This window comes from Odocoileus virginianus, chromosome 4 (genome assembly GCF_023699985.2).
Source record: "Odocoileus virginianus isolate 20LAN1187 ecotype Illinois chromosome 4, Ovbor_1.2, whole genome shotgun sequence".
NCBI classification, from domain to species: domain Eukaryota; kingdom Metazoa; phylum Chordata; class Mammalia; order Artiodactyla; family Cervidae; genus Odocoileus; species Odocoileus virginianus.
This window is the reverse complement of record NC_069677.1, coordinates 76,812,704-76,839,655: the sequence shown is the minus strand read 5'-3', so window position 1 is coordinate 76,839,655 and position 26,952 is coordinate 76,812,704. Positions and strand designations below refer to the sequence as shown.

At 42.1% G+C, this 26,952-nt stretch overlaps 1 protein-coding gene across 9 annotated transcripts; it reads right to left on the bottom strand.

Annotated features, from left to right (window-relative positions):
- Positions 1–1,511: 1,511 nt before the first annotated feature.
- On the bottom strand, positions 1,512–26,893 carry ASTE1 (asteroid homolog 1). Of its 9 annotated transcripts, XR_011487370.1 has the most exons (9): positions 26,350–26,886; positions 25,687–25,858; positions 24,220–25,542; positions 16,971–17,181; positions 15,062–15,251; positions 12,244–12,443; positions 11,427–11,748; positions 3,140–3,190; positions 2,903–2,929 (listed from the first exon to the last, which is right to left on the bottom strand). XR_011487370.1 is itself a non-coding variant. In XM_070466761.1 (7 exons), exons 3-7 carry the CDS (start codon positions 25,522–25,524, stop codon positions 2,656–2,658), a joined length of 2,031 nt encoding a protein of 676 aa, XP_070322862.1. In that variant the 5' UTR covers positions 25,525–25,542; positions 25,687–25,858; positions 26,350–26,893; the 3' UTR covers positions 1,512–2,655. The 9 variants fall into 9 exon arrangements, 6 of the variants coding, with proteins under 6 accessions (XP_070322862.1, XP_070322865.1, XP_070322863.1 ...); XR_011487369.1 differs by having other exon boundaries at positions 2,836–3,190; XR_011487371.1 differs by lacking the exons at positions 2,903–2,929; positions 3,140–3,190 and adding an exon at positions 7,714–10,391.
- Between the last annotated feature and the right edge of the window lie 59 nt (positions 26,894–26,952).

The following is a 26,952-nucleotide window of genomic DNA, read 5'->3' as shown; positions in this document are numbered from 1 at the left end:
AGCCTCTTGATGAAAGTGAAAGAGGAGAGTGAAAAAGCTGGCTTAAATCTCAACATTCAAAAAATGAAGATCATGGTATCTGTTCATATCACTTCACTATGGCATCTGTTCCCATCACTATGGCAAATAAATGGGGAAACAATGGAAACAGTGACAGACTTTATTTTCTTGGGCTCCAAAATCACTGCAGATGGTGATTGCAGTCACTAAATTAAAAGACGCTTGCTCTTTGGAAGAAAAGCTCTGACCAACCTGGACAGCATATTAAAAATAGAGACATTACTTTGCTGACAAAGGTCCATATACTTAAAGCTATGGTTTTTCCAGTAGTTATGTATGGATGTGAGAGTTTGACCATAAAGATAGCTGAGAATTGATGCTTTTGAACTGTGGTGTTGAAGAAGACTCCTGAGAGTCCCTTGGGCTGCAAGGAGATCAAACCAGTCAATCCTAAAGGAAATCAGTCCTGAATATTCATTGGAAGGACTGATGTAGAAGCTGAAGCTCCAATATTTTGGCCACCTGATGTGAAGAACTGACTCATTTGAAAAGACCCTGATGCTGAGAAAGATTGAGGGTAGGAGGAGAAGGGAATGACAGAGGATGAGATGGTTGGATGGCTTGATGGATATGAATTTGAGCAAGCTCTGGGAGTTGGTGATGGACAGGGAGCCTGGCATGCTGCAGTCCATGGGGTCACAGAGTCAGACACCCACTTTGCAACTGAACTGAAGTAAAGCGATAGGAATCTAGAAAAATGTAGTGATGAACCTATTTGCAAGGCAGGAATAGAAAATAAATGATGGTATGGACTTAGAAATATGTCCTTGTGGACACAGTGGGGGAAGGAGAGCTGGGATGAAGTGAGAGAGGAACACTGACATATATACACTCCCATGTGTAAAACAGATTGCTGGTGAGTACTGGCTATAAAGCACAGGAAGCTAAGCTTGGTGCTCTGTGATGACCTAAAGGGGAGGGATATGGGGAGTTGAGAGGGTGGCTCAAGCGGAGTGGGTGTATATATATACATAGGACTGAGTCACATTGTTGTAGAGCAGAAACTAATACAACTCTGTAAAGCAGTTATTCTCCAATTACAAATACATTTAAAAAAAGTAAAGCAATAAATGAATGTAAATTCAGCTTTGAGAGAGTAAGATACTTTTTGAAAGTAATTTCTTTAGTTATTAAAAATTATGCTAAGTGAGTAGAAAACAGTGCTGATTTTTTTTGTTTGTTTGTATTTTACTCATAGTTCTTCTTTGGATCTCTGACCTCATATCTCACACACACTGTTCCAACACAATCCACTTACTGGTCTTTTTGGACAGTAGTTCTTCAACTCGAAATCCCTTTTGCTCTGTTTTAATTTGAGAATCAGATTTTACCTGTTCTTCAAAGCCCAGTTGAAGAGCCAACCAGGATGGCCTTTCCAGACGGCTCTAAAGGTATGTGTATCTATGTGTGTGTAAGGGGTAAATACCGGTTAGAATAAATGGAGCCATAAGTTTGGGTCTACAACTGTGGGATTTTATTTTTTTGAAAGCATTAAAATTTTAAGTGCAAGCCACTTAAGTGAAGTGCAGATAAATGCAGATAGAAATTTGCTATAATCTTCTCTTTTTATTCAGAGTAAGTTTAGGTACTGGAAGTTTGGGTAGGAAGACATTTTGAGGCTTTAGTTTGGATCCTTATAAATCCCTCTCTGATGCAGACCTGCCGGCACTCCCACGGACCTGAGAGTGTGGGGCCTGCCCGAGTCTGTGCTGCTCCAGGCGGGTAGTGCGTCCTGTGGGGATCACAGGACGTACCCGGCTCTGCCATTCTGTTCCCTTTGTGTTTGAGTCTAGCCAAACTGGCAGATACCCTGGCAAAGGCCCATACATCTAGGTGGCCCCATGGCTACTGGACTGGCTGAACTGCCTTCATACATCAGCTCCAGTTGCCCCATCACCATTATTTCTTCAGCAGTAATTGCATTCTTCTACTTAGATAAGGGTAGAAATCATATCTCACAGTATTAAGAGCACACAGTGTGGGAAATTTGGCACATTGTTCTACATGACCCTAAAGATCTATTTTTGTTTTCTGAGTATTTTCAGCTTTTGAATTAAAAAAAAAATATGCTCTTTGATAAAGGTTTTTTTTTTTTTTAATACCAATTCACTCAGCTATATTAGTTTTCTGTTGAGTCCCTTCCCTGTTATACAGTTAGAAGTGACAATTTGGTGTCATCTGTGGTTATAAAATACCATAATGCCTTGACCATTTGCTCTTTTTTATCAAGTCTGCACCTTAAAAGCCAATATGAAACAACTGATTATAAGAGTCTCACAAAATATTATCTTTGAGCAATACAAAGCAGGCCTCAACCAAATGGCAGAAAAGTGTATGCTTGATAAAAAGGATATGACAGATTTCATATTGAAGCATTGCTAGATGAATTTTAGGGAGTTATTAATGAGTGTGTCTTCATGGTCCTTTATTGTATTCATCCATACAGTTGCATAATATAACTGCATTGGAATTTATAAGCATCTTTCTTCATGGAACAGGTCTAGATAGATAGCCCATGAATTAGAGGTGTTAAAAATTAAGAGAAACTGTTTCTCAGCCACATAGGGCTGTTAATTTAGTCTAGGGGATGACAGACTATGGCCCACAAATTTTATTGGCACACAAGTACTCACATTCACTTCCATATTGTTTACCACTGCATTCATGTTGGTCTTTCATAGAAGAAGGTTGCCTCTGATGTAGCTGTTCACAAAGAGCAGAATAAGGCCTCTGCAGTGTGTTCAGTGGACCAGAAAGGAGGTGGCGTTGATTTTCTCCATCCTCCAGTCTCAACAAGGTATTCTCTCTGAAATGGATGCAGCTGATACCAGATTTGCTGTCAGTGACTCCTGGGTCTCCACCAAGGCTCCTATTTGTGGAAAAAGTCAGAGACTCAGTCTGTTTTCAGAACGTCATCAACACGATGTGGCAGCTGTTAACTGGTCCACTTCATCACCAAGGCTCTCTCTGAGAACAGGCTGGAGTGTTCTGATCTGTTGTCCCATCAGAGTTATGCTCTTCAACACACACACCCTCCCCACTCACCTAAGCTACTACTGCAGAGTCTGCTCTTGTTTACCTGTCCTCCTCACCCCCTTGGATGGACTTCCTTCTTGTCAGTTGCTTCCTCCTAACAAACACAAAAACAGGCATCATTGTTTGAGCAGGCTGAAGTATATTATTCAAAATATAGTATCAGTCCAGTCTTAGAGAGAAGGAACATTCTAAACCAACATATTTGCACAGTATATTGCTACAGTAAAGTTATGACAGGATTTCTTAGTGAATTCCCCTTGGCTGTCTGACTTACAAAATAGCTTTGCAAAATGATTTATGATGATCATAATAGGGTCAGTGTCTTTAAAAAAAAAACTTGCATAAATCTGGGAGCTTACAGAACTATAGTGCTTTGACTGGGAACTTGGATTTGTGAATGTCACCATTCCCAGATTTCAGTACCAAACGCCCCCTGCCCACCTTTTTTGCCTTTTGTTTTCCTCAGTTTTGGGGGGCTAGACAGGAACTGTCAGAAGCATGCTTGCTTAATGGCATCCTTCCTAGAATCTCAACTATTACAGACAGTTCTCTGATTATAACAGTTGCTGTTGTTCAGACACCCAGTCATGTCCAACTCTTTCCGACCCCATGGACTGCAGCATGCCAGGCTTCCCTGTCTTTCACCATCTCCCAGAGCTTGCTCAAACTCATGCCTGTTGGGTCTGTGATGCCATTCAGCCATCTCATCCTTTGATGGCCCCTTCTCCTTCTGCCCTTCATCTTTCCCATGATGAGGGACTTTTCCAATGAGTTGTCTGTTCACATCAGATAACCAAAATACTGGAGCTTCAGCATCAGTCCTTCCAGTGGAATGATTCAGTGTTGATCTCCCTTAATACTGACTGGTTCGATCTTGCTGTCCAAGGGACTCTCGAGAATCTTCTCCAGCACCACAGTTTGAAGGCATCAATTCTTTGGTGTTCTGCCTTCTTTATGATCCAGGTCTCACAACTGTATGTGACCACTGGGAAGACCATAGCCTTGACTATACGGACCTTTGTTGGCAGAGTAATGTGCCTGCTTTTCAACATGCTGTCTAGGTCTGTCACTGCTTTCTTGCCAAGAAGCAATCATCTGATTTCATGGCTGCAGTCACCATCCACAGTGATTCTGAAGCCTAAGAAAAGGAAACCTGTCACTACTTCCACCCTTTCCCCTTCTTTTTGCCATGCAGTAATAGGGCTGGATGCCATGATCTTAGTTTTTTCATATTTAGTCTTAAGCCAGCTCTTTTCATTCTCCTCCTTCACTCTCATCAGGAGGCTCTTTCATTCCTCTTTGTTTTCCCATTAGAGTGGTATCATCTGCATATCTGAGGCTGTTGATGTTTCTCTCACCTATCTTGATTCCAGTTTGTAACTCATCCAGCCCAGCATTTCTCATGATGTGTTCAGCATATAGGTTAAACAAACAGGGTGACAGCAGACAGCACTGTTGTACTCCTTTCTCAATCTTGAACCAATCGGTTGTTCCATAGAGGGTTCTAACTTGCTTCTTGACCTGCACATACGTTTCTCAGGAGACAAGTAAGATGATCTGTACTGTGGTATTCCCATCTCTTTAAGAGTTTTCCAGTTAGTCATGATCTACACAGACAAAGGCTGTAGCATAGTCAATGAAACAGATTTTTCTAAAATTCCCTTGCTTTTTCTACAATCCAGCAAATGTTGGCAATTTGATGTCTAGTTCCTCTTTCTTTTTTAAAGGATTACAATAGTACAGTATACTTATTGGAGATATTTGTAAACAGAGGAGGAGGAAAACATTTCATAATCTCAACACTCAAGGACTCTAATTTAGCTTCTATTTAAGCACCTAAAAGCTATGTTTAACTTAACATATCCACCAAGGTTTCCCTGGTGGCTCAGTGGTAAAGAATCCACCTGCTAATGCAGGAGACGCAGATTCAATCCCTGGGTTGGGAACATCCCCTGGAGAAGGAAATGGCAACTCACTCCAGTATTCTTGCCTGCGAAACCCCATGGGTGGAGGAGCCTGGAGGGTTACAGTCCTTGAGGTTGCAAAAGAGTTGGACACGACTTAGAGACTAAAAAACAGCAACAGTCCACAACAGAACCCCCAGTTCCCTCATTTTCAACTCCACCCCGTCCTATAGAAATACTGAATGACAGCTGAATAGGAAATCTGAAAATAAGGTTTTTTCTTTTTAATAAAAAAAATGCTGTGTTGTTATAGCAGTTTAAACAGTGATTTATAGCAGTTCTCATTGGTATTTTATTAACTCCACTTTTATAGTAATATTAATATGTATTTACTCAAAAAACATTTCCATAGCAGAAACACACTTTTAATAAGTAGATTAATCCACCTGTTTTGAAATAGAGCTCCTTACTCTGCATCCATGGCAGCATGCATTGAGACCCTGCAGAGCAGACTTGTTTTTTTTTTTGTTTTTTTTTTTTTATTTATTTATTTTTTTTTTAATTTTTATTAGTTGGAGGCTAATTACTTTACATCATTACAGTAGTTTTTGTTATACATTGATATGAATTAGCCATGGATTTACATGTATTCCCCATCCCAGTCCCCCCTCCCACCTCCCTCTCCACCCGATCCCTCTGGGTCTTCCCAGTGCACCAGGCCCGAGCACTTGTCTCATGTACCCAACCTGAGCTGGTTATCCGTTTCACCCTAGATAATACACATGTTTCAATGCTGTTCTCCTGAAACATCCCACCCTTGCCTTCTCCCAGAGTCCACAAGTCTGTTCCATACATCTGAGTCTCTTTTTCTGTTTTGCATATAGGGTTATCGTTGCCATCTTTCTAAAGTCCATATATATGTGTTAGTATACTGTAATGGTCTTTATCTTTCTGGCTTACTTCGCTCTGTATAATGGGCTCCAGTTTCATCCATCTCATTAGAAGTGATTCAAATGAATTCTTTTTAATGGCTGAGTAATATTCCATGGTGTATATATACCACAGCTTCCTCATCCATTCGTCTGCTGATGGGCATCTGGGTTGCTTCCATGTCCTGGCTATTATAAACAGTGCTGCGATGAACATTGGGGTGCATGTGGCTCTTTCAGATCTGGTTTCCTTGATGTGTATGCCCAGAAGTGGGATTGCTGGGTCATATGGCAGTTCTATTTCCAGCTTTTTAAGAAATCTCCACACTGTTTTCCATAGTGGCTGTACTAATTTGCATTCCCACCAACAGTGTAAGAGGGTTCCCTTTTCTCCACACCCTCTCCAGCATTTATTGCTTGTAGACTTTTGGATAGCAGCCATCCTGACTGGCGTATAATGGTACCTCATTGTGGTTTTGATTTGCAAGTTTTGGAAGTTTTGGCCACAGCAATCAGGGCAGAAAAAGAAGTAAAAGGAATCCAGATAGGAAAAGAAGAAGTGAAACTCTCGCTGTTTGCAGATGACATGATCCTCTACATAGAAAACCCTAAAGACTCTACCAGAAAATTACTAGAGCTAATCAACGAATACAGTCAAGTTGCAGGATATAAAATTAACACACAGAAATCTCTTGCATTCCTATACACTAACAATGAGAAAACAGAAAGAGAAATTAAGGAAACAATACCATTCACCATTGCAACAAAAAGAATAAAATACTTAGGAGTATATCTACCTAAAGAAACAAAAGACCTATACATAGAAAACTATAAAACACTGATGAAAGAAATCAAAGAGGACACAAATAGATGGAGAAATATACCATGTTCATGGATTGGAAGAATCAATATTGTCAAAATGGCTATACTACCCAAAGTAATCTATAGATTCAATGCAATCCCTATCAAACTACCAACAGTATTTTTCACAGAACTAGAACAAATAATTTCACAATTTGTATGGAAATACAAAAAACCTCGAATAGCCAAAGTAATCCTGAGAAAGAAGAATGGAACTGGAGGAATCAATCTGCCTGACTTCAGACTCTACTACAAAGCCACAGTCATCAAGACAGTATGGTACTGGCACAAAGACAGAAATATAGATCAATGGAACAGAATAGAAAGCCCAGAGATAAGTCCACGAACCTATGGTCACCTTATCTTCGACAAAGGAGGCAAGGATATACAGTGGAAAAAAGATAACCTCTTTAACAAGTGGTGCTGGGAAAACTGGTCAACCACCTGTAAAAGAATGAAACTAGAACACTTTCTAACACCATACACAAAAATAAACTCAAAATGGATTAAAGATCTAAATGTAAGACCAGAAACTATCAAACTCCTAGAGGAGAACATAGGCAAAACACTCTCCGACATAAATCACAGCAGGATCCTCTATGACCCACATCCCAGAATTTCAGAAATAAAAGCAAAAATAAACAAATGGGACCTAATGAAACTTAAAAGCTTTTGCACAACAAAGGAAACTATAAGCAAGGTGAAAAGACAGCCCTCAGATTGGGAGAAAATAATAGCAAATGAAGCAACAGACAAAGGATTAATCTCAAAAATATACAAGCAACTCCTCCAGCTCAACTCCAGAAAAATAAATGACCCAATCAAAAAATGGGCCAAAGAACTCAACAGACATTTCTCCAAGGAAGACATACAGATGGCTAACAAACACATGAAAAGATGCTCAACATCACTCATTATCAGACTTGTTTTTACTGTCAACATCCTTTGATTTATTCCCTTGTTACAAGGCACACACATAAGCCAGACACGGGAAGATGGGGAGGGGGGTGATGGCTGGATACACACAGAGCAGTTTTTCAAGAAGAATAAGCACTTCAGTTAATCCTCCAAAAAGCCCTCTTATATATATATATATATATCAACATGTGTGAAAAGTTTTTCCAATCTTGTATGCTAGCTCATGTGATGGTTATAATGTTTTCACACAAATGATTCAGTCTTACAAATTATCAAAAATCCAGTATTGATACATTGTTATTATTTTTTGCAAAAACATTCCTAGGTATTCCTTGATCCTAATGATAGTGGGTTATATTGTACACAGAAATCTCCCAAGTATCTCCTAAAGTGATAATGGGAAAATTTCTTAGAATATATACAATTTAGCTATTTTAATCAAAACTTTAGCTATATTAATCAAATACCTAAAATGTTACCTATACTAGTTAGGAATAAAAGTGATTGCATGTGGGGGAATTCCCTGGTGGTCCAGTGGTTAGGACTTGGCACTTTCACTGGTGTTGCCTGAGTTCAGTCCCTGGTTGGGGAACTAAGATCCCACAAGCCACATGGTGAGGCAAAAAAAAAAAAACCCAAAAAGTGATTGTATGTGCATATGTAACATATGGAATTTCTCTCCCTGAACACCAAATCCATTGAAACTAGCTGGAACAATTCTCCATGTTTTACCTCTTCATTTCTTTCTCCCATTTTAACAGACTGGTACACTGCCTGGGGGCAGTCCATGCCTTTGAAATTTAAAATGCTCTTCCTCAGCAGGAAGTTCTCATCTTAGAATTATTACAGCTAGATGGGCTGGAATTATAGCATTATTCAGACCTGGGAAGAAATGCTAAAGCAATGTATCCTGTATGGCTCAGAAAGCTGTTGCTACAAGTGGAGAGCCATCTTTTTAATGGACATCTCTCCTAAAGAAAGAGTATTTCATTTTAAATTGGTACAAGTACAGAATCATTTCTAGCTGCCCTGCTTGAAATGCACCAATGAAAGACATTATGGGATAAATACTGAGTACTCCACTAACTCCGCACTAAGAATCCAGGGTCACTGTGTCTGGAGTCAGATACTAGTGAGAGTTTGCCCTTTTACAGAAGTGGAATTATTTCTCCTGGTCTTGTGAGTGATTCCTGGGGGCTGCCTGGTTCGTGGTGTGCAAACCAGTCAAACAGCATGTGCTAGAGAGCAGTGCTCAGGAAGCCTCACTATGTGGGAGACTGTTTGGTCTTCTTAGGGTTCTGGAACAGGGCCAGGATATAACCTTTGCAGCTGTCACCAGGAAAAGGTAACACTTTGCTCCTAATTTTCTCCTCTCTAAACACATCCTGAAGTCTTTCAAATTGGGTTTAAAAACAAATTCCTCGATAACAAGAAAAAAGGACAGAAGCAGCACGATTCTCACACAGGGCCTGTTCCTTCTGGTCTTTATTCATTGTTTCCTGGAGTTGAGCTTGGCTGCTGCTTCGCACCCTCCCAGCACTTCTCCACTTTCCAGTGTGGCTTCAGCCTGGCAGCTCTGCTAAAGCTGCGCTTATGTTCTCACGTTCTTGCCAGTCTCAACTCAGACACTAATTTAACAATGTTGACCTGCTTTGCCTCTGCAAGAGTCTGCCATGCGCTCTGGCAGCCACTGGTTTCACGATGCCTTATGTTTCTGCCCAACACCCTCATTTCTCCCAGAGCCCTTGCTTTGCTCTTGGCTCTCAGGGGTGGATTTAATAATAGCTGTCATTTGTGGCATGTTTTTAGTGCTGGCCACTGTGCTAACTAACTTAAAGGTACACATCATTTTATCCCTTGGACAACAATGTGAACTATTCTGACTACAGTTTTACAGATAGGGTGTGTGTGTATGCTCAGTTGTGTCCAACTCTTTGCAGCCCCAGGAACTGTAGCCCACCAGGCTCCTCTGTCTATGGAATTTTCCAGGCTAGAATATTGGAGTGGGTTGCCATTTCCTACTCCAGCAGATAGGGTAACTGAGACATAGTCATTGGTTCATTTACTTTATGCACAGAGGAGGAAAAGATAATTGTAAGATCTTTCTAGCTTCTAAAACTGATTGGTTTGAGTTAGAAATTCAAATATGAAATTAATTTAAATTCCTTTTCTGTTTTAATTATTAAGACCTTTAAATTTATATTTATAGGATATACACATTCAACTTTCCACATTCACGTATCTCAAAAAGGACTTGTACAAAAGTTTAATCACTGCTAAACAGAGAACAACTTCATATTATAGTGTTTTTTTCTCTCCAGCTTTATTCCTAAAATTTATTGATCTTAGCTGTCCAAAGTTCTTTTTATCACTTAAATTGCTAATTGAAGACGTAACATCCCCAAAGACTCAAGTGAAATTTCAGTAGCTAGAACTAAATCAGAAAGAGAAAGGTCTAAAGACTTGATTAAAAAACATAGGAAACAGGTTTTCCAAGTGGAGTATGTGACGGTCTACACGTGCTCCCAGCCCCTCCCGTACTTCCTCTGAATTACATCCCTCTCTCACAGCCAAGCTCAAAAGCCACATCTGAGAATCCTCAGGTTTTGCCTCCTTGTCCTCATGGCTGCTCTCTCCTGATTGTAGCCTTCCGTCTGTACTTCGCCATTTTGCATCTGATGAACTGCATCATAAAATGTTCTCATTATTTCACTGTCTCACCTCCCCTTGCAGCTTACACAAGTATGACTTTGGGGGTCAGGTACTATGTCATATTTCTTTGGTAAACCCCCTCGGATGTATTGTGGAGCACTTGTGACCTCTTGCTTAATATACACAGGAGAAGATACATACCAGAGTAGGTAACTTTCCTGAATTCTCAGAGTAAGAGTTAATGGACATTATTAGATTTTAACTTTACTGCAAGGCTAGATAGTTTCAAGTGAATGGCCCTAATTCCAACAGTGAAAGGAACCTGTTTTCTTATGTCTCCTGAAAGAAGGAAGGCTCCTTCAATTGAAAAATTCCTGTTAATGAAAGAAAAAGGTAAATGATACAATTCAATTTTGAATTGTAGCGCTACACAAATTATGTAGCCCTACACTCTTCAGTTTGGGGCCTATCAAAACAGTACACTTGCCAAAGCAGAACTGGGAAAGAATGGCTTATCATGCAAGGTTGGTGGTTTTAAAAATCAGCACAGTATTGTAAAGCAATTATCCTCTAATTAAAAATATTTTTAAAAAAGCAGTGTTGATGATAAGCCAGGAAATAAGACACTGCTACTAGTATAATTTCTCCACTGGCCCCCAGCTCCAAGAATCAAGGATTTTGATATGACAGAGATCTTACATGCTTGCATAACCCAATGAAACTATGAGCCATACTGTGCAGGGCCACCCAAGATGGATGGGTCATAGTGGAGAGTTCTGACAAAATGTGGTCCACTGGAGGAGGGAGTGGCGACCACTCCAGTATTCTTGCTATGAGAACCCCATGAATAGTACAAAAATAACTGAAGATAGGCCTGCTCAAAAAACAGCTGAAACCACATTTAGCTGCTGACGGAATATAGCAATGAGACAGTAAAGACAGCAGGAACACCATTTGCATGAATAGATAAAAAATTAAGGTTGGAGTATACTCTCAGATCTTGCCCAAATATATTCATTCCACTTGCTTTTCTACTTTCTTTATTTAGAACTGGCCATGTCTTTACCGTTCTGTAGGTGTTTCTAATGTTGGTAGCCTCTAGTGTGTTCCAGAGCAGTGCCTTTCAAAGTCTTGACTGCAGTCCACAGTAAGAAGTTGCACAATCCACGATATGTGTATCTGATAATTCCATTTAAAAGTGCTGGCTATGACATCAAATTACTTGCACATCCCATTACTGGGATGCTGTTTCTTCTATTGTTGGGACCATTACAGTTTCAATTTCTGTTCTAAAAGTGCTCATCAGCCCTGCCATGGGCTCTTGTCAAAGTACTTAAGAGTCTCATTTTCTGTCTGGCTGCTTCTATCTTCCAGGGCGTAGACCTTTCCTAATAAAGGATGAAGAAGACATAGTTGTAAAAAAGTTGTTTTAAATGATGGTAAGTCAGTTTCAGCTTTAGGAAGTAACTGACATAGGACTTCTTTTTGAAAAAACAGCTTGGACTGAGTTGCTGCAATTTGAAGACTATAGACTATTATTAACTTACTGAAGTGGAATGTGGCAAGTACAAACATTTTCACATGTGTTTAAGAAATACAAAAAGTTTACTTATATCACTATCAAAAGCAGAATACAAAATACTTTGCGATTCAAAGTACTGCAATGTTTATCCTCTCACAGATTAATTCTAAAGAAAAACTCTATCATTTCAACGGAGGTAACACAAATTCTTGATAAGAATTATATAACTGAGTTTATTTGAGCTCCGGGGCTGCCTCATTCTCCAAAGTCTCCACCATCAACAGCTCAAACCGATTGCTTCCTTCATGCCAACTCCTAGTGTTCAGGGTGGTTCCCACTCTGTTCTCTGACGAGCTGATACCTGATTTCTTCTGCTTTCTTCTTTTTGGATTTAATCTACCCTTTGGTAGGAACAGTTCAGCAGGGGCACAGGACCTTGTGGCGTTGAACAGATGTTCGTAGAGTTGCTGGGCCTCAGGACACAGGTGCAGGAGGCTCTCCACCGAGGCCGACGTCAGCAGCTGCCGGCACAGCCCGTGCACCAGGCTTCCGCTGTACAGTCTGCTCAGGGAAGAGGAGAGGGGATCATTACAGCCGAGGCTCCTGCACTGGGACAGCTGTCACTAATGTGGCTTCAACAGATGCATCAAATACTGAGAGCACTGCTTCTATAAAATCATTATTACTTACTCAAGGACAGTCTGTTTCTTGAAAGAAGGAACTGGATTGTTATAATGATTACTTCTTGGCTGGCAATACTTAGAACTTTTAATCTACAAAGTAAATGATGGGTGCTTGCTGGTTGTGCAACTGGCCCCAGCTTGAGCAGGTCTCTTAACACTTCAAAGAAAAGGAGTTAAAATGCCGCTGACTAAACAAACAGGCTGTTGAAATACGAGAAAATTTAATTGCATCATTTGTGAGGTCATTGGTTCACTTGGATTAAAAACTCCACAAATACAAGCTGAGATGAACTGGAAGCCACAGATTTAATATATAACTTACTGCCAGGGTTGATTGGTACCTTAGCAACTGATGGAGACCCACCATTTATTTAGTATAAATCATCACTTAAAGAGCCTTTGATGCTGAGATGCAGGAACAACTCTTCTGCTGAAATCACTATTAAGGGAACTGTTTCTGCTGTGTTGTTTTAAACAGATCCATGGTCACTAGAGAGGATCCAGTCAAGGATGGCCAAAATTATTAAAGGAAAGGAATAAAGAATCCATAGGTCAAAGGGCAATTAATCTTATTTGGTAGAAAGTTCAAGGGTATATTAATGTAATAGGGGCCTGGCTGGGTTGGCAGGTTTGTGTGGCCACCTGTGATTGCTGGGGGTCCGTGGGGGCAGCTGAGGCCCAGGTGCTGTCAAGCTGGCAGGTGTGATGGGCCGACATGCTGGCAGCGAGAGCTTCAGGCACTGTGCTCATGAAATGGGAGGGGCAGGTGCCTGGGCCTCAGCACAGGAGAGGTAGCCAGGTGGTTAGAGGTCCTGCTCTGTCAACAGTCAGGGTCGCAGGGGTGCCAGGACAATGTGGGGACAGGTAGATCACAGTGTTTTCCGAATCCCAGGTTGAGGACTGGCTGGGCAGGGCCTGGGGTCCTGGTCCTGAGTGCCCTGGCAGCTGAGATCTGCCTCTTGAGCCAGGTGGGTGGGAAGGCTGACTGGGTGCTGGACGAGCGCTCCTGGGCAGGGGACTGGCCCACACGAGGACCCTCTGCTCTTAGCCAGGGCCTGGACCTCAGAGGATGACAGTCAAGCCTTGGGACTTGGAACAAGTAAAATGAGGGGTAATGCCATTGCTTTGCTTAAGGAATTAGGTGTTAAAAGCCACAAGGAAGCAAGGAAACAGAACTTAATGTCTCCCCTTCCCTATCTCAAAACAGAGAATAACAACTGTTTTGTTACAAGTGTACAGGAATATCAGGATCTGACCAAGAACAAAGGATCTGACACCAAGAAGTTTACAACAACTAACCATGCCCTCCCTCCCTTTTCCTTATAAAAGGGCTTTGCTGAAAGCTTTTGGGGGAATTTCGGGTTTTTAAGGCACAAGCCCCCCATCTCCTTGCATGGCCCTGAAATAAACTTTTCTCTGCTCCAAACTCCAATATTCTGGTATTGTTTGGCCTCACTGTGTGTCAGGCACACAGACTTACCTTCAGTAACATTAACAACAGTCTTTACTGCTAGGAAGCTTTGAACTTGAAACATTTCAAGTCATACCAGCATATATGAAATGCCTCCATATAAAACTCATTTATTCAACAAATACATGAGTACTTACTGAATGCGAGGCTCTGGGGCTATAACAGTGAACACAGCAAGCAAGTCCTTAGCCCTCCCAGGGCTTATAATCAAGTACAGAGATATGTGTAACTGCAAGTCTATTTTCTAACCATCTCCCTTTTATCTTTCTCACTCACTCCCTCAAATATACAAATCACTCAGATGTCCAGTCTATTGATCCTACCACCTTTTTGCTGGCCCACAGCCTACTGCTAGCCTTTTCTTACACAGTTTACACTCCACAGTCAAACGTTAACCCACTTCCTAGCATGCAGGCTGTCTCTCCCTTCTTCGTACTTGTCTGGCAAAACAAAAGCCCCAGACAAAAAAATCCACATAAGCATCTAATAGTCACATCACTAAAAACTCTGTGACAGCAGACTTTTTAGATGTTTTGCTTGCTACACCCTAGCACAGAGTAAATATTTACTATCTGAATGAATGAATGAATAATAATATGCCAAGTGGCAAGAAATGCAAGTACAAAGACACAGAAGAGCAGCAGGACTACAGAGACTGGAAGTAGAGAACGTTCCAGTAAGATCATCAGAAAAAGCCTTTATGCTGTGATATCTGAAAGAAATGAGGGGAAGAGTTATACTTTACAAACAGCTGCCTCTTATCTTTACTTTTATTTACTTTAAGGAACTGATTATTATTTTTTTTATATTTTTTGGAAAGCTTTAAAAAAAATCATGGAAACTTTCTTTGGAAATATGCAAATAGTTTAATATTTTTTAAACTTAGCATTATAGTTCTTCAGCTATAACAGTGATCCACGAACAATGATACTAAATTTGATTTCGTTAAAAAATCTTCTTTGCTTTAAATGTAAATAGAACTTTGACATGTGGCCACCTGAACCGGTTTCCTGGTTCTTACTTACCGAGTTAGGTCTGGCTCCGGGAGAGGCGTGGATAGCAGCTGGTTGAGATACAGCCCCATCTGCAGGCAACACTGCCACTGACAGAAGACGTGGGCCGTGTCCAAGTCCAGCCGTGTGCCTGGGGGCGCCCTCGCTCTCCGCAGCTCTTCACGCAGCGCCTCAGCACCGCCGCCCCGCACAGCCTTCTCCTCTGGACAAGACACACAGCCCAAGGGCAGTATTGCCAAATACACTGTATCATCTTGCAACATTTTTCCATACATAAAACTTCAGGTTCCATAAAGAAAAAGAACTTTAAATAACCAAAATGCTTTTCTGGCTCTTTGCTATTTTTGTGTCAATGTAAAAGCCTTTCAACATATAAACTGAAATATTTATACTGAGATGCCTTTTTAGTGACAACCTAAGTTTATTCAACCCCAAGTTCTTTACTTTTCCTTAAAATAATATCTCTTCCTCTGATCTACTACCTGACCTTAAAACATTTGAACTCTCCAAACCCTAAATCTGTCTCTGAAAAATACCAATTACTATGAAAAATCCCATTCTCTTTCACCAAATTTCCTCAAAGAAAACAGTTGTGTGTTCAAAACACGCTTTAACTTCTGTTTTATGGGCAGAAAACAGAAGCGAGACTCAGAGAATCTGGCAAGTCATCCACCTGCTCAGTGTTGGAAGGAAAAGCAGCAACCACCCCAGGAGACCTGCCTGTGCCCAGATCCACACGCAGCCTGCCCTCCAGACCAACCTGGAAGGAAGGAAAAGGAGGCCCACCTTTCAGCAATGAGCGAGCAGCAAGGCCCTGAGCCTGCCTGCGGTGGGGGGGCGGTCCACATGCCTCAGAGAAAATAGACAGACCCTTGACACGCCCCTTCTGTTGAACTGAGGCAGAAACCTAATAGGCTGGTGCTCTGACAATCTTCTTAAACTATGTTTATATTCACTGGGGGGAAACACCCTAACTTCTGTCCTAACTGGTAGCAGGCCGGAACTTACTTGCTTTGCAGTAGTCCCTTCTGACAGCTGCTCTCACAACCTGGGGTGTCCTGGAGTCTGTTGGCTCATCGTTTCATGGACTTAATTTAAATAGCAAATGTCAGAGTAGTGCTGTCCAGAACTTCCTGCAATGATGGGAATGTTCTACATCTGTGCTGTCCAGTACAGAAGCCTCTAGCCACTTGTGGCTCTGGGGCATTTGAAATGTGAGTTCATTGAGAAGCTGAATGTTCAGCTTTAAATAGCCACATGTGGCTCACAGCTAGCATGTTAGATAGTGCTGTTCCAGAGTGTGACAACTATTTTACATGTTGAATAAAGGTCATAATCTTGTACAAAGAGTAATTTCATTAGAGGATTGACAGGCTCCAATGCTTCAGTATTTATTTCACCTGGTGTTTAAATGAAGATGAAAGTGCCTTAAAGTGTAGTTCTCTTATAGAAATTACTATTTCTGCCATCATTATACTAACAGAAACTTGCAGTGGAGAAAAAAACAAACAACAACAGCACAAGCATTAACGGTTACTGTTATTGTAGGTGTTCAGAAGTTCCACTAATGGGCAATGTGACGTTAAGTCTCCAGGGGAGATACCCCTGCCCCACTGAAGAGGGACCGGGAATATGGAGTACAAAATGCACGTGATAGTCATGCTTTCAAGACTCAGCCTCAGGTGCTGTGGGGCAGGCAGGGGAGGCAGCATCAGCACATCTTCACTGCTGTACCCTTGGGGTCAAGGCACATGTGGTGCTCAGGAAGACTGATAAGGAATCAGAGATGTCTGGGTGCCCAACTTCTAAGTTCTGATACAACTGATGGGAGTAAATAATCTGGGAACTTTTGTTTGTTTCAACTGTTGATTATATGCACATAACTCATGAAGACACACTCCTATATCATGCAGGTACCTACCAGGGCTGCTGACCATGGCACGCAAGGGCCCCAGCAGCATCCCCAGCAACAGGGCCTGTAGGTGATGCAGCTTTAGCGTGGCCTCTGCGTGCTGCACCCAGTAGCAGCTGACAGCGACAGGCAACTTCAGCGCGGCAGGGACTGGGTCCAGGAGGCTCTGTTTCACCTTCAGCGTTTCTAACAGAAGCATCTGCCGGCTAGCCAAGGAGAGCTGAAAACACACACCAGACATTCTGAAAGTTACTTTGGGGAATGTCTTTTTTTTTTTCCTAGTATGAAGACACTTTCATGCAAATGAAACTAGGTCAATTTCTTATCTTCCTGTGGAAAAAAAAATCAGCCCCACTTAAAGCATTTAGAACCTTCATGAGGGGTGGCATAAGTTTGGTGACTGGCTGGACGTGCCGCCGTCCTTGTTCGCGTCAGTCCACGCCCCAGTCCACAACCCGTGTGGTCTGCTGGTTATCTTCACTGTGCCTGTCACCTGGAAAGCTAGTGAAAACAATCCTCAGGCCCCATCCCTTAAAACTGATTCAGTAAATCTGAGGGGAGCCCAGAAATCTGCATTTTAACACTTCTACATTCAAGCCTACCCTTACCTGCCAGTGACTGTGCGGCCCCCTCTTCCACGAGGGCATCACTGACCACCTCTGGAAGGCAGACTGGGACGACGTGCACCTCTGCAGCATCCCACGCAGCCTTCTGTTGGTCTGGGTCCTGACTCAAATGTATGTCTTACTGTCTGTTTTCGCCCACAGAGAACTGCCCCAGGATGGCCACTTCTAGTGGCGGGTATATTCCAGGGGAACAGGAATATTTAAGGACTGCCTGCATTCTGCTAGTAACTCACCACACCAACTTTTACTCCAAGTTTCACATAAAAGGAAGTAACAAGCTGTGACAGCTTCAGGCTTCTGGTTGAAATAATTTTAACTTAATGAATATCTTTTCTTTTTCTTTCTTTTCAATTTTTATTCTTTTTTAACTGAAGGATGGTTTTCTTAAAACTTGAGAAACATAAGGGACCTTGCAGGTCACGGAGTTTCACAGATAAGGAAATTAGGACTATTAAAAGAGCACCTCAGGGTGACTTCACCATCAAACTCTGAGAGGAAAAATAATAGTTTGTATTACTGGTGTCTGCACAAAGTCAGAAAAGACTTCCTTCTTAATTTTCTGGAAAGATGAGACTGCCTGGCACATTTCTTGGCATATAATGCCTTGCCAGTAAGTAAGTGTGTTGACAGCTGAAAATGGAGACTTTACCTTGAAGTAAACCACATTGTAACTGACAAAACAGTTTCATTGTCAGTGTATGACAGCTTTAATACAATGATTTATAGGTACTGGTTTTAATAACTGAATACTCTGATGAAATTTTTAAAATTAGAAGTACACAAAGAGGTTCACAGCACAGCCAACCACCCCTTTGGGAAGTAGCATTAATTACTCAAATTTAAATATATTCCTCATAATCTCCTAAACTGACAAAAGGATATACCAAGCAAAGCTAAGAAAATACATGAATTCTTTTCTGACATAATGCTTAAATTATTGAATTCTCTAGCCAAGCTACAACTTTTATGAACCAAGAAGAGTCTGGGCTTTGACTTTAGACAGGTTCTCCCCTCACTAACTTGCAGCCGTGAGCAAGTTTCTGAGCTTTTCTACAGTCAGGTCTGATCATCTGTATAATGGACACTAGGATGAGTTACACAAGATGTTTCATAAGACTCACTCATCCATGTTCCCTTCCCAACGGGGAACTGCTCTGCTCACAGCCCTTAAATCTAGTGAGGGTTCATCCCACGTTGACAAATCTGCAGCAGAAACTGCCACAGAGGCAGAGGAGAGAGGCTGGTCTTGGCACACTGCCTTACTCTCCAAGAATGACCCCTTCCATCTCGCCTTATGGATAGCTTCTTGAGGGTTCACTTGAATGGTGCTCTGTCCACCGCAAGTAACATGGTGAAAATGGAAACTCTATCCTATGTGGTTACTGTGGAAACTAAATAAGAGATTGTGTAACGTTTCTATTACAAGAGCTGGCACAGAGCAGATGAAGTAGTATTATTTTTTAAACTAAAAAAAAAAATATTTATTTGACTGCATCGAGTCTCACTTGTGACATGCAGGCTTAACTGCAGCATGTGGAATCTTCCCGGACCAGAGATCAAACCTGCATCCCTTGCACTGCAAGGCAGAATTCCCTACCACTGGGCCACCAGGTAAATCCCAGGTGAAGTACTATTGCCACATCATGTTAAGCAAACAAAATGAACAGATACTATCACAAAGTTTCCATATGTGAACTTCACATCTCTGGAATCACATCTGCACTGATACCCTTTAGAATTATCGTGGGCTAATCAGAGCTAACAGCACTGAATTAGAATACAGAATTGACTATGCCAATGGAAACCCAATTGACATCACTGCAGATACAACTAAAATCTCCCCTCACTTTGAATACAGGTACATGATGAGAATACCTGTCACCTCCACTGAGCCAGGAGTATTATCACACTGCACTCATTGACTCAACTTGGTTTTCAGGCCGGAAAAGTGTCCTAACCCCTGTGTCATACGATACACACACACACAAATAGCAGTTCCAGGTAGATTTCAGATCTAAATGTGAAAAGCAAAAATTTTTTTCATGACTTTGGAGCCAGCAATAAGTAGGTCACAAAAGTGACAGGCATAAATAATGAAATTTTAGAGTGTATTAAGAATTTCTGTTCATGAAAACATACTAGAGTGAAAAGGCAATCCATAGTATACTCCCCACAATGCATGTTATTTGATGTAGGACTTGTATATAGGAATAAACCAAAAAACAGGAATACGGAAAAGACTTTAAATAGAAGCTTAACAGAATATGCACACGGCCAATGAACACATGAAAAGGGTTAAAATAAGTCATCAGAGAAATGCAAATTAACACCCATCAAACTGGCTAAAATGATGGCAACCATAAGAATAGCTAAAATTTTTTAAAAGGATAGAAGACACCAAGTAAGGGTAACGGTGTAGAGTCAGAGGAATGCCCATAAACTGCTGGTGGGAATATTTATTGATGAAACCACTGTGCAAGAGCACTTGGCAATCTCCTAGGCTGAACACATGTGTGTCTTACGTCCCAGCTGCTCCATGCCTAGTTGGCGTATAACCAGGAAGGGAATAGCTGGGACGTATGACAACGTGAAATTGTCAGGTTCTGTTGAAATGTGACCATATTTTTACTAAATGCTGTGCACTCAGACATTCATAGCACTATTCATAACAGCCTAAACTACAAACTGCCCAAATGCCCATCAGCTAATAAAAAAATAGCTAGAAAAATCAATTGGGGCATATTCCCTCAATGTAAAAGCACACAGCAATGAGAAATGAATGATCTGCAACTACACACAGTGATATGAATGAATCTCATTAATCTCATGAACATCATGTTGAATAAAAGAAGACAGATGATTTATAAAGTGTAAAAAGTAACTATTCAACGTTGTTAGAGATCAAGACAAAGATTACAAGAAGTGAGGGCAAGAGTGACCGGAGCCACACGGGCAAGCAGGGGTGCTGAAAATGAGTCTTCACCTGGGTTCTCCTTATGTGGAACTGTTAAGCTGGTCAGAACTCATCAAGGTATAAATTATCTGTGCACTTTGCTATGTGGACACACTCAGGGAAGGATGAAGGGCAAAGAGGCAAAGGAAATATTTAGGGCTGATGGATGCACTCATTAGTTTAATTGTAGGATGGATTCACGGATGTAAATGTACATCGAAACTCATCAGCGTGTGCACACTTAAAACAGACGTTTCATTGTACATCAGTTACTTCTCAATAAAGCCATAGATTAAAAAAAAATGGCCTCCAACATGGCACCATTTATGTTGTGAGTAGAAATGTAATTTCAGCAATGCATCCTTTAGAATGTTGCTGTTGGAGGATGGAGGGAATGAGAAGGCATCTTGAGACTGAAAAATGAGGCATGTGGCTCCATATAATCAGTGGATTGGTTTATTATTCGGTAACTCACTCAGGGTGGAATCAGGATCTGGTGGACAACAATCGATCAGAAGCATTTGCAGGGGCCATTGGGACAATTTATAGTTAACCTGGGGGTGGGTGCTTGGAAACAGGGTATGCATTCCTAAGTCAAAACTCATGAATGGGTAACTAGTCTCAAGGGCAGAGTCAGACTGCTTCAGAAAAGATTTCCATTGTTTGTGACTAGCACAGCATAGAGGCCACCTGGTCCTAATGATTATTAAGAAGTCCCTATTAACCATAGAGCCCTTATGACAGAGGAGTGACTGATGGCCCTCCAGTACACTCCCGGGAAAGGGTCAGCGGAAGAACAGGAAGAGCTATAAGGATCCAGGACACCATCAGTCATGCTAATAGCCACACTGGTGCTAACTGCACTTTTTTTTTATTGGTATGGGTAAAGTTTTAATAAATCCCTGTTTGGAATCTGACCTATGCTCAACTCTAGTCAGTTGTGCTACTTAACATGATGAGAATGTCTCTTGTAAAGTTGCATCTAGACTTAAATTATAAATGAATTGTACACACCAGATGTGGATGTCCAATCTTGGGCTTCCCTGAGCATGGTGACTTGTAATCAGGCATGTCCCTTGCAGGGGCCTCAGAAGTTATGTATATGGAATTGTTACAAGAAAGATTAGATCCTGTGGGGAAGCAGGCCAATGGGACTTTTTCCTTCTTTAATTGAGATATAATTCCCATGTCATAAAATTCACCCCTTTAAAATGGTTTTAGTTTATTTGTGCCATGCCATGCCTTTAAAGAGGAGAGTGAAAAAGTTGGCTTTAAAACTCAACATTCAGGAAACTAAGATCATGGCATCTGATCCCATCACTTCATGGCAAATAGATGGGGAAACAGTGGAAACAGTGAAAGACTTTATTTTTGGGGGGAGGGCTCCAAAATCACTACAGATGGTGTCTGTAGCCATGAAATTAAAAGACGCTTGCTCCTTGGAAGAAAAGTGATGACCAACCTAGGCAGCATATTAAAAAGTAGAGACATTACTTTGCCAACAAAGGTCTGTCTAGTCAAAGCTATGGTTTTTTCAATAGTCATGTATGGATGGGAGAAGTTGGACTGTAAAGAAAGCTGAGTGCCGAAGAATTGATGCTTTTGAACTGTAGTGTTGGAGAAGACTCTTGAGAGCCCCTTGGACTGCAAGGAGATCCAACCAGTCAATCCTAAAGGAAATCAGTCCTGAATATTCATTGGAAGGACTGATGCTGAAGCTGAAACGCCAATACTTTGGCCACCTGATGCAAAGAGCTGACTCATTTGAAATGACCCTGATGCTGGGAAAGACTGAAGGTGGGAGGAGAAGGGAATGACAGAGGATGAGATGGTTAGATGGCATCACTCACTCAATGGACATGAGTTTGAGTAAACTCTGGGAGTTGATGATGGACAGGGAGGCCTGGCATGCTGCAGTCCATGGGGTCGCAGAGTCTGACACGACTGAACAACTGAACTGAACTGAACTAATGCCTGTGCCTTGCCACGTCATGCTAAGTCACTTTAGTCATGTCTGACTCTGTGCGACTCTATGGATGTAGCCTGCCAGGCTCCTCTGTCCACGGGATTCTCCAAGCAAGAATACTGGAGTGGGTTGCCATGCCCTCTTCCAAGGAATCTTCCTGACCCAAGGATCGAACCTGGGTCTCTTAAGCCTTTTGCACTGGCAGATGGGCTCTTTACCACTAGCAATAAGCACGTGCAACCATCACTAATTCCTGAACATTTCATCACCCCAGAAAGAAACCTTTTCCCATTGGCAGTCATTCCTCACTGCCAAGAAGGCTCCTGGACCCACCGATGTGAATCCTAGTCATCCTGCCTGAGCTGTTACCAATGGGAAAGCTAAAAGGGTTCCTGGTCACCTGTAGGCAAAGTGTACATCACCTGTGCAGGTCACCTGTCCAGCACCTATTCTGGGTTGGATGATTTTCGGTTGAGGGTGCTGTTCTGCCAAATATAAGATGTTCAGCAACATACTTGGCCTCTCCTAACTAGACAGCAGTAGCAACAGGCCTCTTCCCCAAGTACTACCAATCAAAACTGTCCCCTGACATTGCCAAGTGTCACCTGGGGGCAAAATCACTCCCCATGGAGAATCAATGGTCTATAATCTTGGGAGGACTCCAGCTCCTGATTCAAACCCCTGGGGATGCTGTCATGAGGTCCTATATCCTGGAGTTGACAGGCACTTGGAGTGGCCTGGGAGACTCCTGAGTCTGAATACTGAGTTGGATCTAATGTGCTTAGTCACTTAGTCATGTCCGACTCTGTGCGACCCCATGGACTGTAGCCAGCCAGGCTCCTCTGTCCATGGGGTTCTCCAGGCAAGAATATTGGAGTGGGTGGCCATTCCCTTCTCCATGGGATCTTCCCAACCCAGGAATCAAACCCACATCTCCTGCATTATAGGCAGATTCTTTACCATCTGAGCCATCAAATAAGTATTGCAATTGGAACTGTGAATTAATCTGCATTTAATTTGTAAAGACAAGCAGCTTCATACCTATTTGTAATTTTCCATATATTTATGTAATATTACTAAAAAACAAAGTAAAGACAGGGATCCATGAGACTTTCTTTTAACTTGAAAAGGGGGTTGGTCTGCTATTCAGGTTTAAGCAACAATGAGTTAGGTTAAGACTCATGTTTTCAGTAGCAAACTAAGCAAATCATCCTGATGCCATAAACTTCAACTCTAAAAAATGGTTCTCATCAATAAACATGAAAAATTAGGTCCAAGCATCAGTATCAATTTTGTTAATTGCAATTCAGTGCAGTCTGAGATATTAGTTATGTCTTTGGTCAAGGCCTGAAGGCAAACTTTCCTTTTTCTGAAGCTCAGAATTTTTTTCCCTTTCATTTTTAGTCACTAACTCCATTCTATTACTAGCTAGTTAACAACACTCCAGTAGTAATAACCACAAAGATAACACATGCTACCTAAATACAGTGGAAATGGTAAATTTGGTACTGAAGGATCCAGGTTTGAGGCCTAGCATGGATAACTCCCTGGCTGATGATTCACAGTTACTTACTTAGAGTCCTAATTTTCTCAGCTACGAAATAGAGGCAATATAGCAACCGACCTCAGCTTGTTATATTGAGAGCTAATACATATGAAAGCACTTTGTAAACTGTAATTTATAGAAATTGCGGTGGTATTACAAACACTTACCTCAGTCAATTTGCTTAAGTCAGAATGATCCTTGGGTAGTTCTACTGCATTTACAATTGATGTTTTGATATTCTTATTAATCCTTTCCACTTCGCTGAAAGTTGGAGGCTGAGGAGGCAGTGCATCCCAGGCCACATTACGCACATGTGGAGGAGCATTCACGAGGAGTCCATAGATGACTTGCCGGATGGGCAGAGAGATTCTGTGGGCGTTTGGTCGCTGCATGTTTTCCACCTGTGTGTGGAGAATGGTCCGTCTCAGCACCAGAGCATCGCTAATGAAAGGGGACAGCTGGCCCCTGGCTAAGGCCGCAAGCACCCACGGTGGTAAACCGGGATTCCAGGTGTCTGGGCAGGTGTAAGCACCATGCTGGAAGAAGTCCTGAAGCCTTCCCTGGGCCTGTAGGTACTCCTCCATGGAGCTGCACAGAAGTGCCTTCACAGTTCCTCGTTTCTTTTTGGGGAGATGGTTCAGAACGCTGTCTAATGCTTCGGTAGGGTCAGCGAAACGAGACAACCAATTTAGAAGTCCCAGCACCCGGTGATGTCTCCTACCCTTAGAACTGGCAGCCCCAAGAGGGAGTCGTACTTTACTCAAGAACGTCTCCATGACAGGCAGATTAACGTGGTCATTTCCACACAGCACCGCAAAAAGAGGCAGCAGCGTTTTGTTCATATTGCCAAAGTGACAGCACAGTGTGTCGAGGAAAAAGCACTTGGCAGGGATGTAGCTGTCTCGTGTGCCCTTGATGGTGTTCATATTTCTCCACTGAAAGCCATTCAATGGGCAAAACCCACTTTTCAGGTCAAAAATGCAAAAGTCACTATCAGACGATAACACGGGGCAATTCCAGTGATTAGCAAGGGTCATGATGTCCCGATCTGCTTCCGAAAAGCACTGGACGAAACATACCTGCAGCTTGATCAGAACCTGTATGAACACCTCTCGGATGAGTAAGGGGCACACATACCCACCCCCGCCAACAGAAAGGGAATGGGCCATCTGGATCTTCTCCCTAGCTCGATCCTTTAAAGTGTTAAGCTTCTTATCTGAAATGTCACATCCTCCATCTAAGACAACATATGGACAGATTTTACAAGCAAATAGTGATTCGAAGAATTTTTGTACAACATCTGTAAAAGAATCATAGTCCCCTCCATACCGCAGCTCCAAGTTTGAATTGAAGTAAAGCCGGTGGAAGAGGGCATAGCCGTCAATGATAATTTTTGTGTCTCGCAACTTAACATCAGTGAAGAACTCATTACTATGATCTTCTACAAAACTCATTAGTCCTCGGATACCCATGATCGTCTGAAGAATTGCCTATTTAAAACAAGAGAACACATTTTTAACTGATGTCACAGATGGGGAACAAAGTTACTGTTTCCAGTACCATCAATTGAATAGAAAAGGTTATGAAGAAATCTTTAAATAGAACACATTAGGTGTCAGCACCTTAGCTCTTACCTAGATTCTGAGCCAACACCGCCTAGCTGAGTTCTTTTTCATTCTCTCTCGCTTTCCCCAAGTGTTACAAGGTACAAATTCAATGGTTTCGTGGAATCTGCTCTTTGGACAGGGATAGAGGCTACCGACGTACCGAACTTCTGCAGACTTTACTATTGAGACAGTCATCATCCTACAACACAGAATAGTTGTTTTGTGGGGTTAAAAGTCCTAACCCCACAAGTGATAACCTTGATCACTTAATAAATCAGAAAACATAGGCTTCAGTTAACTAGCGTGCAGGGTCCCTGATATGGATCCAGTTTTTCTATTTTGATAATCAGAGTCTGAGAATTTCTTTGAGGCCTTGGCTCAAGGGCCTGTCTTAATTAGCATAGTTCCAAGTTTCAAGCCGGGATGAACTGAATTCTCCAGTTTCACCCTAACAAGGGACTCTTCTCATCTGTCTCTGCATATCTGCCAGATTACTGAACTTATCCTTCCCCAACCAGCTAAATCCCAGGATAAGAATTGCTAGTTTCTCCTTTGGCCTCAGGCTCCAATATGGCTCAGCAATGCACGGTTACTAATGCTGTATGTTTATTTAAAACTGTGAGATTTTGTCAAACATGGATTCTTTCTTTTGCGTTAGTTTTGATTTTTAAAGAAACTGGTAGAATTTACCTTGATTACAGAGTTTTGGGGCTTCCTCGTGCATTCAGTGCCCAACTCACTTCACCCCGGTATTGTCCCTGTGCGTCTCAACACCTTACCCTATAGGGTACCTACTTCTCTGCAAGTCTGTCTTCTAAAGCAAATGAAAGTAGACACCACATTAACTCATCCCAGGCTAGTTACAGCATCTTGCAGAGTAGATGTTCAACAAATTAGTGTTGGATAGGAGGGCGCACAAAAGGTCTAGCTCCAAGTCCTCAAACACGGGCCTTCACACCCGGGCCCCAGGCTGGCAGCTGCCACCTGCTTGGCCCTCTGCAATGACCCGCGGGAATCCGGCGAGAACTGGAGGACCTAGCAATTGAGCCAGGCCGCCCGAGCGGAAACGGAAGTCTCCGCGTTTGACGTCACGGAGAGCCCGGTTCCCGGAAGTCAGTGGCGCAGACTCCGCGGGTTGTGAGGGGTCTCCAGGCCTCGCGCCAGGTCCTTCAGGAAGCACGCTCCGAATGGTTGCCGGTAGGCTAGGGTAGCAGGGCCCGCAAGACCCGCCTCCTTTTCCCCGCCCACGTGGGGGTCTGCCCACACTTCCGCTTAAATGACCCGCTAGGGCCC

What these genes read in the sequence shown, in the direction of transcription:
- ASTE1 (XM_020909743.2), bottom strand. Translation starts at nt 25,524, where the DNA reads ATGGGTATCCGAGGACTAATGAGTTTTGTAGAAGATCATAGTAATGAG. An exon ending in ACTTAAGCAAATTGACTGAG is followed by an intron (nt 17,182 to 24,219) that starts GTAAGTGTTTGT and finishes GTGTGTTTTCAG; the next exon opens with CTCTCCTTGGCTAGCCGGCA. An exon ending in CCGGAGCCAGACCTAACTCG is followed by an intron (nt 12,444 to 15,061) that starts GTAAGTAAGAAC and finishes TTCCCTGAGCAG; the next exon opens with ACTGTACAGCGGAAGCCTGG.